Source organism: Salvelinus sp. IW2-2015, linkage group LG27 (assembly GCF_002910315.2).
Source record: "Salvelinus sp. IW2-2015 linkage group LG27, ASM291031v2, whole genome shotgun sequence".
NCBI lineage: Eukaryota > Metazoa > Chordata > Actinopteri > Salmoniformes > Salmonidae > Salvelinus > Salvelinus sp. IW2-2015.
The window spans coordinates 18,407,937-18,425,453 of record NC_036867.1 but is presented as its reverse complement, the minus strand read 5'-3'; the positions used below and the strand labels follow the sequence as shown (position 1 = coordinate 18,425,453).

Below are 17,517 nucleotides of genomic sequence, written 5' to 3'. Positions count from 1 at the left end.
ACACGATGGGCTTCACAGATTACTGTGAATATAATGGAGAAATCTCCAGCTGCACATAAGACTGACACTATCGGGAGTAGGGGAGGAAGAAGGGGGAGAGAGGGGGTTCGGGTCCTGTAAGATTGCACCCTTCAAACAATGAGGTGTTTTTTTTCTTCTTCTCTTCTCTCTCCTTTTTGATATGTGGGAAGATGACTGGCTGGCTAGATAACGCCCAGGCTCTGAATCCCTAATGGGGCATCTGTGAGCACAAGGCATGATGGGAGAAAAGCCGAGTCAATATGCAGAGAGGAGTAATCTTCATGGTGGYGTGGCAGCAGAGGGATAGTTGTTTTTATATAGAAGTCTCTTCTGAATCCAATATAATCACACCTACAGATGTACGATCTTCATTTTGTCGCAGTGAAATATGTTGTTTTACAGGGTCAGCCATAGAAGTGCAGCGCCCCTGGAGAAAATTGCCGTTAAGGGCTCTGCTCAAGGGCAGATCGGACGATTTTTCACCGATGTAGGCGACCTTTCGGTTACTGGCCCAACGCTCCAACACTCTAACCGCCAGGCTACCTGCCGCAAACGTACCTTACATACTTCCGAAGCGTTTTTTAAACCTCAAATGCATTGCATGGAAGTTKTCCTGCAACAGGGTGATCAAATGAAGATCCTACATCTGTACAAGTTCAATCCAAATGCCAAAGTAAAGGCCTACTGTACATGTGAATACGTAGGTTGCTCATTTCTGTTGTAGTTTTGTTGTTACGAATAAGGGTGGATGCTCAATTCAAAGAAAATCCATTGGGCTTGAAGTATTGATTCCTTGTTTAATCTCTTTGGGTGATGGAAGCAGATATATTTCTTACCTAAAGATGAATATGGTTGTTAGATTTTGAACGTGGGCAGTATCATTGATTTTGGTTGTTTTTGTTGCTCATCTTTTTATTAACTATTGTCCTCATAATAACTTGTGCCTCCTTATAAGAAAATACATAAGTAACTAATGCATTATAAAACAAGTGGCTCATTGAAATTGTTACCACATTTACACAAATGGAAATCAATACTTAAAAACAAATTAACACATCCCTTGCGAGCCAGCCACCCAATGTATTCTTACAGTTTATTATTATTTGCTTTGTCAAATGGTGGCAATACACTGGCTTGACCTTGGCAATTCAAGTTTTTTGAAGGTCACTTCATGACCTTTAACTGTATTTCTATTTCCTGACATCATTTATATAAATAGGTTTGCTACAAACCATGCTCCATAGGTCACAGTGATATCCCAGTCTTATACAATCTCAATCTCAAAACAATGTATGTTTGGCTTTTGTATTGGAGTAATATTGTATTGTAATATTTTGCCTTGACATAACAGCAAAGTCCTACACCATTTAGAAGTCCTTTTTATTTGCAATGATAATGCACTAAGAATCAGCTAAGAGTCAACCAATGCCTGATCAGGTTCTCCACTCTCCTTTGCAGGAGCTGTGTCGCCAGCGGATGGCTGTGCGGACATCGGAGCGTCCGGAGCGTGCGGAGTGCCCGGAGCCTCTGCGGCGCCTCTCGCGGCTGAACAGCTCGTCTTCTCAGTTCAGCGATGGGGGACCCATAGCCAGCCCCTCGGCCCGTAGCTCCACTTCCTCCTGGTGCGAAGAGCCTGTCCCCTCCAACATGGACATCTCCACCGGACACATGATACTGGTACAACAACATACGTGCCGCTACAGTACCCTATATTCTGCCTGTCTGTCCTGTCTGTCTGAGTGTATGTATATATGTACAGTATGTCTGTCTGATGCGAGGAGCCTGATGTTTGGAGTCAGTATGGAGTGTGTGTAATTTATAGGATGTCTCCCCTCGCTCTCAGCTTCCAGCTTTTATTCTGTTTGTCTGTCTGGCTCTGTCTCTCTAACCCTTTCTCTCACTATGCTCGCTACATCTCTGCGGTTATCTCATTTTATTTCCAGCTCTGTCTTTCCTGCTATCTCTATCTCTCTTCCTCTTTTTTTCTTTTTCTCTCGCTCTATCTTGCCCTGTCATCTCTGCCATTCTTTCTCTTGCTCTTGTTTTCTCGCTCTCACTGTCACTCTCTTTATCCCTCCTCCTTGCCCCTKTCCTCTCTCTCCCTCTCTCTCTCCCTCCTGCTCTTTCTCTATTAAAGCCAAAGTGATACGGAAATTGCTTTGTGTGATGAGAGCTGCTCTAAAGTGAAATATCATTACCAAGCTGATTGTCAGTTGAATGTTTCAGAATTATTATTATTATTATTCCTTGTGGGGCCCCTCAGTTGCACACACAATGGATTGTTTGAATTTTGCACAACTTTTGTTTTATTCACTGCAGACAAGCTTGATAAAAGAGTTGGAAAGATGCCTGCAGTGTTTTCATGAATAACGTGTTGAATTTGCCATAATGACTGGGCTTTATTGCAAATGTCAAGGCTGGTTGAGACACCTCTTTTGAAAACATTTGAATAGAACATATTTTACCTTTACATTACAACAAAGTTCTACACCATGTACAGGTCTTTTATATTTGATTTGATAACAATACAATAAGAATCAACCAGATTCACTGCAGATTCTTCAGAAAAGCTAAGTATAACGCACATAAAAACCACACAGACCTTGACTCTGTTTTGACTCCTGAGTGATCGATTAACCACATGTAATTGCCTTGGTATCACTGATCTCAGACCAGATTTTTTTCATCTATCCTGTCCTGTCCTCTGTGGATCTCATGCAGCGTGGACTGTGGGAGTGATGAGTACCTTGCTCTCATGCTGGGTGGGGCTATCTTATAGCTCACACCTACATCTAACACTGGAGTAGGAGGCTCTTTCTGGCCCAATCTACACTTCTCCATGCTTCACCTGGGTTTTGCACCAAATGGCACTCTATGCCCTATATACTGTAGTGCACTACTTTTGCCCTGAGCCCTGTGGGCCCTGTTCAAATGTGTGCACTAAATAAGGAATAGAGCGCCATTTGGGATGTAGACCTGTTAATATTGTATCTGTAGTTCCGGCTCAGATCCATGAACCACATACTGTTAAGTTACTCCAGGAAATACAGTCACACTTTAGTACAGGTGTTCAGTACTGTAGAGTGAAATGTATATAATAACTTCCTAGGTTCAAAATCAGAGTCAGCGATGGTGGGATTAGTTTGTACGATTGCCTAGACTTTATTCTCTGCTATTTTGGTAGACCTTCTGGTGCTGAGGCATGTTGAAACATGCAGTCTYTGTGTTTTGGTCACCCATATTTATGCACCATAAATTAGAATGGGTAAGGATTTTTCAGTGCACAATATGTATCCAATTTCAAACATATTCAAAGACAAACAGCCTTTTTAGGAACAGTAACACCAGCTATGTTATTCTACTGGCAGGCTTTCAGCACCATGGATAACTCCATACAGTAATGCTTCTATTGCTTTTACATAGTTATGCTTTGTTTTTGGTACTGTTTTTATGATGTCCAGTAGATATGGTCGTGATGTTGATATAATTGCCGTTGTTGTATATGTACCCTCTGTAAATGCTTATTTGTTGCCTTTAGAAAATCGATAGCAAGCCCTAGGCAACATTTCATTATTTTGATGGCTTACTTCCATGTCTTAAAAAAATCTAATTGAAAATGAATCATTTGTTAGAGTAAGGCAGGCAATTTATCAAGGACAAGTAAGTTGTTCGCTTTTGATTCTATCCCTGATTGATTGGACTGATTGCAATGCCCTTCCTCTCCAGGCTGCCCCCCCCCGACCTCAGATTCTTAGAAGCTACTACTCTTTTCAGACACTTTCTACTTTCCCCATGGCATTCCCTGTGACTCCTCAGTATTTCATATTCAGTTACTGTTAGGGACTCTGGGAACAGAGAATGAGCAACTGACGACTGAGTGTCCTTAGCACCTCTGACCAGAARGTCGGCCGTCATCTTCAAATAGGTGTGTTCATATAGCCATGTCGGCTGACTGTACCCATTATTACAGTAACATTACAGTGGCACAACAGTAGCAACGTTGTGTCACCTGTTGTGTCTGTATTTTCTCTGTATCTAATGTAGCAGCTCTTTATGGCCAATGAGGGCTATTGTTAGGGYGATTACTCAGTGTTTCCTTGACATCCATCCTCTCAGAACCTCTGATTGACAGCCCAGTTACTAATCCCTTATTTATTCAGCCCTGTTACTCTTGTTACGTTCCAAATGGCACCCTATAGCCCATAGGGCTCTGGTCAAAAGTAGTGTACTATGTAGAGAATAGGATGCCATTTGGGACACACACTCTCTGCCTCTAGAAGATGAGGTGATCCGCTGCTTCATCCATCCACAATCAGGCTGCTACATCACTACATACAAATCCCAGCTCCCACATAAACAACACAATTATTACAATTTGTGATAAAGAGTAGGTGCATAAGCCATTGACTGGTGGCAATTCTGTAGCCCTTCTGAATGTATTGATCAAATATTTACTAATATAGGGTGTATAGGTCTGTGTAGGGAAGGTGGATGGGGTGTCATGCTGTGGAGCTACAGTGTATGGGCCCTGGTCAAAAGCAGTGCACTATATAGGGAATAAGGTGCTAATTGAGACGCACTTGTTCCACTCTGTCAAGAGAACTGCATGGAAATYGCTCTGTCAAGTGTTCATGACACCCTGTCATTCAACCGTCACTTCTGAAAAGACTGCATTGTTTGTTTGTTGCGTCGGCGACACAGCAGCCAACATGCAGATTGGTGCTCACTGCTGACAAAGAACAGTCATCAGAATGATATGATAGAGATGGTGATAATTACTTTTTTTTGTGCAAATTTGGTAATTTTCACTCAAAGGGAAAGCAAAGAATTCTTATTTAAAGTAGTTGATGTGTAGTCAATGACAGCCAACCCCTCTGAGTTGCTAGTGACTAGAGTACATCTACTGTTATTACTGCAATGAGGCATTATAAATCGGACCTACATGTGCCCTCTAATACACTGCTTGTCATTTGGTGCATTATCTACTATGACTGGGGCTGCATCCAAAATGACACCCTATTCCTGACATAGTGCATGACTTTTGACAAGAGCCCTATGTGCCCCGGTCAAAAGTAGAGSACCATATAGGGAATAGGGTGTAATTTGGGACRCAGCCTGGAACTTTAGAATCAAAAAACTGCTGTGAAATACGATCTACTGTTTTTTGACAAAGATATGACTGGAAGTTAATATTTTCTGCTGATAGTGAATGGCGGAAGAGGGGATATTAAGAGGGGCTAATTTCCCGTACTGTGCATGTCCCTGGATATATTTACATGTCAGTTGTATCCATGTTGAGATTTAATTGACAGCCTTAACTGTGCTGTAGATAAACATGGTGCATCACCTCTCTCTCCCGACTCACCTCCACTGTCTTTTAAATGTTTGATAAAAGCATAGCACTACTGGGTATAGCTTTCATTGTATTACCCGGCTGATCCCCCACATCAGTTTATGAGTCTGTAATCTCCTGCCTTACACAATGACGGCCTAAACCGTTTAACCCCGCGGGGAGCGTTGATACAAGCGTCAGGCGAACACTGTTCCTCTGAAAAAGAGTCTTCTCCAGAGCCGCCCCAGCCTCTGAGCTCCATAAGACCTGGTTTGTTAGAGGAGCAACGTTGGCTTTTTTTCATCCCCCTGCTTTTCTTTTCTCCTTGTCTCTCTGGCGAATWAAATTTTGCTGTTCTCCAAGCGACAGCTTAAACGCAGACAATCTTATCAGGAGCTGTGCAAGCGGTTTGAAAGACGATGATTGAAGCACACTGAAGTATTTCCAATGCAGAGAAACCTTTCAGGAGTCTTTAATTGCGAGGAGCGGTTTTTGGTGGCCCCTCCCCCAACACCTCCATAACTTCTCCCCCCCCCCCCCCCGAAATCTTTCTGTCTGTCTGTCGGTCTGCCTGTTGACATGGGTTTAGTATTCTGCTCCAGTGTGTAGATAGGAAGGCCTTAGAGATCCACTGAAATAGAGCAGGTCTACAGCATAGGCATGAATTGCCTTTCATTAGATCTATTCTAGACAGTGAATGACAATCAAAAATATTCTGGCGGTACCCTCCCCATCCCTCCTCTCTAAATGCTGCTATATGTAATTACTTTTCCATTTCAAATTCATTATCTTTTGTTTGATTATTTAGTTATTGATTATTTAGTTGTTTTAAAATGTCCACCTTTTCTCTCTCCTTAGTCGTACATGGAGGACCACTTGAAGAACAAGAACCGCCTGGAGAGGGAGTGGGAGGCGATGTGTGGTTACCTGGCTGAGCCCGGTGACTGTTACGTGGGCCAGGGCGAACACAACACCAAGAGGAACCGCTCTGACGCCGTGGTTGTCTGTAAGTGTTGTTARACATCTCTGACCGTGTGCAGTCTGACCACATCTCTCAGTAGCCGATTACTAGGTTATTCCAGTGTTATTTATGACCACGTGAACGGACGCTGAAATACCGTTTTTTCGATTCCATGTCATTTATCAATAATGAAATGTTTAAATCGAGGAAAAGCAAAAAATGTGTGGTGAATTATGTATTTCTATTACAGATGATCATTCCAGAATCACCTTGAAGGCTGAGAATAACCATGGCAACTCGGATTACATCAATGCTAGCCCAATTGTGAGTATCATTCCACATCCCTTACTCCTTCACTTTATGTTTCTTTTAAGCTTTATGGTTGCAACTCTACACAAAGACCTGTTGAGGTTGGATTTTATATTGAAATTAAATTAGTTTTTGTGATTTGTCATTCATTTTCCCATTGAACCTTTTGCCTTTGTTCCTCACACTTTGCACCTCAATGGATTCGCAGTGTCTTGTGAATTAATAGTTTGTCACCTTCCCTGTTTTGAAATGGCTGCTCTCTTGAGATATCAGCTCTGCTTTAACGTATTCATCCCAAAAGAATGGTGGTTTATTATTATTTGGACTCAGTAATGTTTCCCCTGAACAAATCCAAAATGGCCCAAATATCGGGAAAGTTTAGGGTTATATTCCTGTCTTTTTCACATTTCACAATAAAGGCTATTTCTGATTTCCCCTGCGGCTGCTAGAGAAGGATTCCATTAAAAAAGAACAGTAAACTATGCATTTCAAATACAGTAGGAAAACTCTTGGAGAGAGATGGGGATGGGCTCCTCCACATTTGGACTAAAAGCCTATTAATGTATAGCACAGAACAAAACTAACTGGAAGTTTGCAAACATCTATTTATTGTATATTGCATACATGCATACATAATGCATTACGTAATAATGATACCATGTTTTTTATGATAACAATCTCTTTTTATTTTTGCCTGAAGCCTTAGTATTTTGAGTGATTATCAGACAGAAATTCACTTTCGACTATGTCAAGTCATTCTACTTATCTGTGTTGTTGTTGAGCTGAATCTACTCTCTCTCCTCCTTAATTCGCTCTCTGTTTAATATGAAAAAATGTCCCTTAAAATATCTATTATCTATTTCTCCATTTGCATCTCTCCAATATTAGAAGGTTAAACTAAATMATCTCTTCCCTGTATTGTGTTTTCGTTCAAAGAGGAAAACATGCTACATGGCGCCGACAGACATGGTCGCCTCGCTTCGCATTCATAGGAAACTATGCAGTATTTTTTTTTACGTATTATTTCTTACACTGTTACCCCAGGAAATCTTAAGTGTTATTACATACAGCCAGGAAGAACTATTGGATACAAACATCTCTCTGGTAAGAAGAAGAAGGGGGTGTATGCCTTATGATTAACGAGTCGTGGTGTGATCATAACAACATACAGGAACTCAAGTCCTTTTGTTCACATGACCTAGAATTCCTTACAATCAAATGCCAACCGCATTACCTACCAAGAGAATTCTCTTCGATTATAATCACAGCCGTGTATATCCCCCCCCCAAGCAGACACCTCAATGGCCCTGATTTTTTTTATTGAACTCTATGTAAACTGGAAACCACATATCCTGAGGCTGCATTTATTGTAGCTGGGGATCTTAACTAGGGGTCCCGCTAGCAGGACAACTTCCGGTGAAACTGGAGGGTGCGCAATTCAAATAAATAATCATAAATGTAATGGATTTTAAACATTTATGTACATATAAGTGTCATATATCGGCTGAAAGCTTACATTCTTGTTAATCTAACTGCACTGTCCGATTTACAGTAGCTATTACAGCGAAAACATGCCATGCGATTGTTTGAGGACGGCGCCCACATCAAAATATTTTTCCACCGGCACAGGTTTCATACATTCACATATAACGATAAAATATTCACTTACTTTTTGAAAATCTTCCTCTGATTTGTCATCCAAAGGGTCCCAGCTATAACATGTAGTGTCGTTTGTTAAGATAAAATCCTTCTTTATATCCAAAAAAGTCAGTTTAGGTTGGCGCCATCAATTGAGTAATCCACTCGTTCAACTGCAGAGAAAGGATTCTGAAATCTAGCCTCCGTAAAACTTTGTTTCAACAAGTATGAGACGTTTCTATTTACTCCTCAGATAACCTAAAATTTATACACATCAACTATAATATTTTTCGGAAAGAAGTATGTTCAAAAGGAAACCGATTTTAGGCAGGTGCGTAATGTCTTCATGGCGCGCGCAAACACGATTTTCAAATACTGTGTCCCTCTACTATAACTACTATTATCTTATTATGTTTTGAAGTTACAAGCTTGAAACCTTGAACATAGACTGCTGACACCTGTGGAAGCAATAGGAATTTCATCCAAGGAGCTATTATTATCATATATGACCTTTCTCTTGCCTTTGTAAGAAGAAAGTGCGAACCACTGTGAAAGTGCGAACCACTGCTTTTAATCATGGCAAGGTGACCGGAAACATGACCGATACAAACATGTAAGCTATTCCTCCGCAAGGCAATCAAAAACAGCTAAGCGTCAGTATAGAGACAAAGTAGAGTCACAAATCAACGGCTCAGACACGAGACGTATGTGGCAAGGGTCTACAGTCATTTACGGATTACAAAAAGAAATTCAGCCTCATCGCGGACACAACGTCTTGCTCCGCAGACAAACGAAACAACTTCTTTGCTCGCTTTGAGGACAATACAATGGCACTGCACGGCCGCTAACAAAACCTGCAGGCTCTCCTTCACCGCAGCCAACATGAGTAAAACATTTAAACGTGTTAACCCTCGCAAGGCTGCCGGCCAGACAGGCATCCCTAGCCACGTCCTCAGAGCATGCGCAGACCAGCTGGCTGGTGTGTTTACGGACATATTAATCAATCCCTATCCCAGTCTGCTGTTCCCACATGCTTCAAGAGGGCCATTTGTTCCTGTTCTCAAGAAAGCTAAAGTAACTGGCTAAACGACTATTGCCGCGTAGCGCTCACTTCCGTCATCATGAAGTGCTTTGAGAGACTAGTCAAGGATCATATCACTTCCACCCTACCTGACACCCTAGACCCACTCCAATTTACTTACCGCCCCAGTAGGTCCACAGACGACGCAATCGCAATCACACTGCACACTGCCCTAATCCATCTGGACAAGAGGAATACCTATGTAAGAATGCTGTTCCTCGATTACAGCTCAGCATTTAACACCATAGTACCCTCCAAACTCGTCATTAAGCTCGAAACCCTGGGTCTCCGACACCGCCCTGTGCAACTGGGTCCTGGACTTTCTGACGGGCCGCCCCCAGGTGGTGAGGGTAGGAAACAACATCTCCACCCGCGCTGATCTCAACACAGGGGCCCCTGTTCACACCATCGACTGCGTGGCCATGCATGCCCTCCAACTCAATCATCAAGGCTTGATTACAAACAATGAGGAGACGGTCTACAGGGAGGAGGTGAAGGGCACTATTAACATCTGAGTGAAAACCATGTGAGTATGTGACCAATAAAAATTGATTTGATTTTGATTTGAACATGAAATGACAATTGGAGTTGTTTCTCCACTCTTCCATGTTGCTAGTAGTAGTTAGAGTGGGTATGCTGTCTTGCCCTTAGTAAAAATTAATATATGTGTGAAATTGTATTTTGTCACAGTAAATTGGCTGTTTTCAACATGTTGAGTTAATTTTCAAATTATATAAGATTTTCACATGTTAACACCACTTTTCACGTGAGGAGAATTACATTTTTCACCTTACATGTGATTGCAAGTTTCATTATTTATAAAAACATGAACTTTTAGCTCGTCACAATACACTGCTAGTCCGAAGAAAGTTCTTGCTTGCCGTTTGGTCTCTTGATGAACAATGTGTGTGACTCATCAAGTCTGGTAAAGCAAGGGCGGTCAGTCTAGTCAACACGACCTGTGAGCGTGTTGTGCTAGCCAAGTTAGCTAAGAGTCTTGTGACGAGGAGATAACCAAGTCTCGATAGCTAGCCGTAGGAGTTGACCAAAATTCTACCCTAAGCAAAACTTTTCCTTTCAGTAGTACTCAACACTATCAAACAGGAGCTGAGGTCCTATTTTCGCGCCATTAACCTCAACAGCTGGCAACAGTTCGCCTAGGAAGAACAGTTAGACAGAAGTACAGGAATTCAGTTGCTGTGGAGAGCTTTTCGGGAGAGGCGCAGTCACATCCGAGAAAGAGAGGTGAGAACGACCGTTGCAGGTGTAAAGGCTCCCTTTATTGAGGAGAGGGGCTCACTCCCTACACATCAACCTGTCTGTCCCAACAGGACTGTGCGGTTCGATATTTTTGAGATTGATGACCGACCCTAATGTGTAAGCCACTAAGTGACATCAATGCGAAACATTATTAAAAATAGACATAATCACATGTGAAAATCACTTAGCAGTTACATGTAAGTAAACTATACGTGAAATCTCCTTATACATGTTGACACCTGCAAATCACAAGTGAAAAACATATACACAATTTGAAATACACATATGCAATTATATGTCAAAGAAATAAAACAATCAATGTTAAATATCTCTTACTTCTCACGTGGAATTTCAAAAGTCACATTGCAAGAAGACTATATGTGATAAAAACAAGGTGGAAGTTATGTAACATGGTTGCATTGTAAGATGAGATTATAACACTGTATGCTGAAATTCGAGTAAATTCTGTAATACCATCTTGTAAAAAGCTTACTTAGCCCTGAATGATGTGAATAATTAACATTCTCACTACATGCATTATTATTGTAAGTCTCAATGGGGTTGCATTGCATATACATGTATCTTAGGTACCACTAGGAGGAGATCCTGAGAGTTCTGGTGGTTATATGTATAATTCATTTGTTGGGGAGGGGTGAAAAGAACAAAATGCGATTGTTTTCCATTCACATGAGCGTAGCTAAGTTAAGTAACTAGTCAGCCGACTGGACTCTTTTGTATGCAAGACAATGAGAACAAGATGGCGTTTCGGATGATTTTTATATTCACCTTATAGATTTGGTTATCAAATGGTTTATCAAACGAGGCAATATTGAGTGATTTTGGGATCATATGAACATAGCTAGATCATATCATGGTATCATATTAATTTTAGAAGGCTACTTTTTATGACATTTCTATCTAATGGTTGCATGCTAATACGCTAACCGCTAGCTAGCTTAGTGATAGGCGATAATAAAGCATTCCATTTTGTCCTAGCTCGCTATTTTTAGCTTCTGTAATTGTTAGCTGTCCATTGGTTTTGTTTACATTTAATACACAGGCCTAAAACGGATTTGAATGTATTTGAAAATGTGTGAATTTGTCTTGCTTGGAATTAATGAAATCAGATACTTTTTCTACGAGAGATGATTTTCTGGCTGTGCTAATGTAGTAATCAGTTAACTCAAGTTAATTTTTTGTAATTTCTGTGGCACTAATCTTTTTAAATTGGGATTTAATCAATTCATCTTAAAGCATTCATAATACACTGAAACATCGAAAATACATAACCTATACAGGTAAAAAACAACAATGTGATGTCAAAACAAGTTTACATTGAGGTTAAAGGGATTTTTGGCAGAGGCGCTTTATCTACCCAATAGTCAGATGAACTTTTTTGCATACCATTTGTTCGTCTCTGTGCCAGCATGAAGTAAGTTAGAGGTAGTTCCGTGAGCATTGCTAACTAAATACCCTCTATACTTCCAGTCGTTGCGAAATGCTATTTAGCAATTGCGCTAGTGCTAGTATCATCTTCCTTCAAACTTGCACGCAGAGACATAAAATTGTATCACTAGTTCATCTGACTCTGTGGATGTGATAAAGGGCATCATTGCCAAATCCCGAAGTATCCCTTTAAAGAAAGTGTGATTTATCAATTCCACTGACTTTGCGAACAGGTTACTTTGAAACAAAATCAAGACATCAATATTTTTCTTGTAATGCTTTTTATTTTAAAGTAAATTTACAGCTCAATTTGAGCAGATTCTGATTTCGGCGATTAATCGTGATTAATCAAAGCAAACCTGCAATCAACGCAATAAAAAAAAAAAATGTTAAAAGCCCTATTTTAAACTGAACAGTCAATATTATGTGATTGAGAGAAATTGATAATAAATATACGTTGGAAATCAACCTCAGTGTTGGCCCTGCAGTCTAATGGTCAAGACATTGGCTTTGCCTGTGGGGAGACTGGGTCTTAATCTCACTGGTTACAAAAGCACATGTGAACTTAAATGTAATATTTTAGAACAACACATGAAAATGTGAAAATAAACATGTGAAAAATCCATGTAAAATATGCAAGTGTCAGGAAACCACGTCTGACACGTTTAAAAATAGATGTTGTGTTGTTAAAAAAAATGTACACTTGTTTTTTTTTGTAAGGGTGGTGCAGAGCAGAGTAGACAGAGTCAGTGATCCAGCGCGGTACGGTTGAAAGCACGGTAATTATACCACAACGGTACCCCTGGCTGAAGCCCTGTGAAACTGCCATAATTATGTCTGTCAATGCTCCCTCCTCTTATTAGCCCAAGAGAAAAAGTCATCATTTTGTCATCTTTTTCTTGGAATGTGGAGTTCGAGTGGTAAGGGGGTGGTAAAGAAGGAGGTCTTCTCTACCCCCACAGTCAAGGAGGAGGGGCATTTTCATACTAGTTAGAGGCTATACGTTCAAGTAGTTGTTGCATTTTATTTTTTCATTTGGTCTGGTTGGTTACACATTGCCAAATGTAAACAAACAAAATTCCTATACAAAACCATGTGTCTATGCAAATAATTTGTTTATTTGTCTTCTGCACCCTACAGCCTAGTCCAGAGACTTGTAGCTTATTTATGATGTTGGTGGTAGAGCTCATGCATGGGTTTGTCCCAATGGCACCCTATTCCTATATAGGGCTCTGGTCAAAGTAGTGCACTGCAAAGAATAGCGTGCCATGTTGAATGTAGCCTTGGTTTCAATCATGGTCTCAGTCATACTTGGTTTAGATTTTGATATTCTGTTAGATTTTTTAATCAGACTTACTTGTAAGGAAAGTCAGTAAGATTTAAGATGTGTTAGCAAGGCATTGAATTGCGAGAGGTTAATTGCAATGAATTTACCTCAAACCTAAACCAAAGCTTTTATTTGGTAAAATGATTCTGGTTTCAAGGTCTTTCTCACCCAACAGAGAGAGGGAGCAGGAGAGAAGCTGAAATACGGAGGCCATCATTTCATGTCCTGCCTTTAGTATTCATACGGTGATGTCAGGTGCCACGTAGCTACTGTATGTCTGTGTCCGCTTGGAGATTGCCTAACAGGGAGTGGAGCTCTAGCTTTTAGCTCAAGTCTTTCGTTTTCTGTCAGGATAAAAAAGACATCTGCAGAATTTCAACTAGGCAGGAGAGAGTGTGATGCTAACAAAGCGCTGCTACCTAATATGAGATGGAAAAGTGCATTCATTTCTTTAGCTCTTCTCAGAAATGCATTTTGAATAACATGGTGAGGGCAACGAGGAATTCCAGGTGGTTTTATAAATATATGTGTAAAGCCAGGCATGGCTTTGATGGACTAGTTGGCTAGCTTTATATTATGGAAGTGTATTGCGTTTTGTGCAGCTATAGTCTTTCTGTAGCTTATGCGACACATCTGTACTAAAAGTTATTGGGATTCAGTTCAACCTCTCTAATCATCCTCCCCTAGTCGGTGCTAAAAAACACTCTGATATCTCATCAAAAAAGAAGTTCATAAAAGGAGAGAAAGACGGCCATATAAAGACAAGGCAATCTACGGTGTCTCTTAGCACATCCTGGTATTATTTATCTGGTTGCATCCCAAAAAAATGACACCCTATTCCCTATATAGTTTACTACTTTTGACCAGAGCCTATGGACCTGGTCAAAAAGTAGTTGCACCTCTCTGTAATTGCTCCAGCCGAAATGGCTCCCTGTAACAATAAGGGTTGTGCTGACACAATTGCATCCATTTCCATAGTAATGGATGTGGATGTCACTCACTGGAGTGTCATCCATTGGAGATTCAGGACTGATCTCTGGCAACACAAAGGTTTCATCCCTGTCTTCTTCTCCCTATTACGAGATAGACTGCTTATCTCAAATTGCAATGCAAGACTATTGTATGAATATGTTGTATTATGAACCTTGCAGTATAAAAACACTGAAGAGAACATAAAAAGGCGATGATTCTTTTTTCACGGAAAACAGAACTGGACTTTGCAAAAATATCCCGCATTACAAAATGGGACCAATAAAGTGAAGTGCTAGCGATAAACCAACTCTGAGCTGGTTTAGCACTGGTTAGCTTCCAGTGTTTATTTGGCAGGTTGGTGTTTTTTGTCATGGACTCTTGTTCTGGAGGCGCTCTGCAGAGTGGTCACTAGCTGCACAGCCACTAAGTCATAAAATCAGATTTTTTACCTAACGTTTACCACACTGCTAACCTAATGCCTCAAAAGTAAAACATTTATCAATTTTTACATATATAGCAATTTTTTACCCTTGCAGCTAGCCTATTAAGGGGAAATCGGTCAGTTCTGCCTCCAGGACAAGACTGGACGACAATAAACGTCAACCTGCGTTTATTTGGGGAATAACAATTCTGTTGCCGCCCCTTCATTACACTGAATTTCTACATCTCTTCTGTAAGGAAAAAAATGGCTTTGTCTGAGTGTAAACAAATGGCTGAATTCCAAATATGGTTTACTCATGTCTTTTCTATTCTGCTTCTCCTTTCAACAATAGCCATGAATAATATTTCATTTGCAATTTGGCTTGCAATATCTGATATTAACAAAAAGATCTCACTGTTTTTAAGTTTCCTCCAAGTGTCCAATTTCGTAGTTGCTCCAAACATCAAATCTTGAAGTGTTTTTGACACTGCGTTGACTCCTCCTGCACAGCATTGTTTTGTTTCTCCAAAAAGTTAAGGTTTTGGATAAGGGCAACAAAAAAACAATCTTACCACTGGGTTGAACACGCGACTTTCGTATCCGGAATCATGGAATATAGTGCTGATTTGATTAACCGTCATTTCGGGGGTTATCGGTTATTAAAATAACTAATTGACCGACGTCCGTTCAATTAATTGAATTCCATTTAGCTCAATGCGCCGTTACTCTAGAGTGAAATCAAATATTTCCCGAGATAAATCAAGTCAAGAACTATGTGGGACGCTGGGCAGGTTGTAGTTTCTCATTAGCAAATACTCAACAAGGTGACCATAATCCTGTATTTTCAATCTCGGATTGAGAACGGATCAGGGAGGAAGAGGCGAAGCGAAAGGTTTCACTCTCGCCAAAAATCTGTCCAAAATAAGCCCAATGTGTTTCTATGGGCTTATTTGGACCTAAGCCTTGTTGCCTGCTTTCCTGCCTTTGGGACAACGATCTCTCATGTTAGCACAGAGACATGAGCATCTCATCATTATATTACAGATCTCTGGACAGATGCACTTTTACGCCTGTTACGTTCGGTTAGATACACACAGACTGCATAGACCGCATGAGAGAGGAATGTACGCAACACAACGACGAGCGGCGACACGAACACGTTCGCCTATCTACTTTGAAGAACTAGTCAAATGAGATTTTGTCAGACAGCTCTGCAGCATACTCAGGCAGGCTAGCTAAATAGGATGACTAAAAACGAACAGTACCAGTCAATTGGGGCTGCACATAGATACAGGTCATGAGGTTGGCTGGCTGACGCATCTGCTGAGTGAGAATGAGATCATGACTTTAACAAATGAATAATAATAAAGCCATCAAATAAAAACAAAGTAATATTCCAACTGAAATATTCTATTATTTCATAGATGTTCCCTATTGTGGCTTGTGAATTTCCATTAAAACCTCTACAAAAATTCATTAAGATAAATGTCATTATTTAATAATGCATTAGAATGTTTAAAAAAATGGAAAACGAACCGACCTCAAAAAGCAAGCTAAATCGTCAGGCCGCTATGGGTTAACGACCATGCCGCCACCCCCATACCACATCGCCCAGCAAACCAAGGCACTGCTATGATAGTAAAAGGCCCTTAGGGCCGGGTTTTGTAAGGCATTTCCCGACGGTCCTCGGGACATGGACAGATGTCCACTTTCGAAGTTCATCTCGAAGCAACTTTTGCCTGGATATTCTTGTGCCCTTTGTTCATTTGCCTTTCTAAGACTAATATGGAATAGACAGTAGAGCGAAGGTCCAGGGTCTTGTTCTGTGGAGCTGGAATGTAGAAGGCTGGTACGAGCCCCCTTGTCTTTAAAAAAAATAAAGCTCAGGGGGAAATTGCAGATCTGCTTTTATCTCTTCCCAAGCCCTCTGTATCGCTGGTTCTGCATGCACAGACCTCACAACACACCACGGGTGCGCACACCATGGAACACAAACACCACACACTCACACACATACAGCACACAACACAAACACTACAGCCAACCCTGCGGAGACACCCCTATCCCCTCTTCTGAAAGGCTCAGTGACATTCTCTGACTATCATCAATAAATTGCTTGGCAGAGGCGATGCTCTATGTACCTTTACACATGAGCTTCACTTTAATCAGAAGCCTCATTACAGTTAGATATAACCCATGCCTGGAGGATAAGATGAGGGAAGTAAGAGAGGAGTGCGATAGGACTTGAGCTGAAGCCAGTGAAACACGGAAAACCTGGACACGAGCATCGAGGAGAAAAGGCGGGAGCACTACGTCCACGAATAACGGACCATGCTTTTCCTACTCTGTCTTAAATTGACTTGTCGCTGCTAAACTGTGGACAGTGGGTTGTATCCAAATGGCAAACTCTATTTGCCCATATGCCTCTGGTCAAAAGTAGTGCACTATACTAAGGAGATATAGGCTGCTAATCTGGAGGCACTTCAGGCATGTGATGTCCTCTGTTGTCCTGTTTATCACAATATAATAATTATAAATAACTCTTTCATCTCTTCCTCTCTTCTTCAGATGGGACCAATGACACGAGGAACGCACATAGTACTATCGTCTATCACAAGGCCTCTACCTCCACCGTGGCTGACTTCTGGCAGGTAAAGCACAACCAAATCATCGAAACTAACGATCAGTTATTTAGGTTGTGAAGTGTGGAGCGACGAGTGTATGTCACTACAGAGCTATATATCAATAT

At 40.9% G+C, this 17,517-nt stretch overlaps 1 protein-coding gene across 1 annotated transcript in view; it reads left to right on the top strand.

Annotated features, from left to right (window-relative positions):
- Positions 1–17,517, top strand: part of LOC111953902 (receptor-type tyrosine-protein phosphatase N2-like) — a 103,998-nt gene that overhangs the window by 61,789 nt on the left and 24,692 nt on the right. The window contains exons 4-6 of the mRNA XM_023973394.2: positions 1,480–1,698; positions 6,212–6,359; positions 6,565–6,638. Coding sequence (XP_023829162.1) covers positions 1,480–1,698; positions 6,212–6,359; positions 6,565–6,638 — 441 coding nt within the window. The remainder of the gene's footprint in view (positions 1–1,479; positions 1,699–6,211; positions 6,360–6,564; positions 6,639–17,517) is intronic.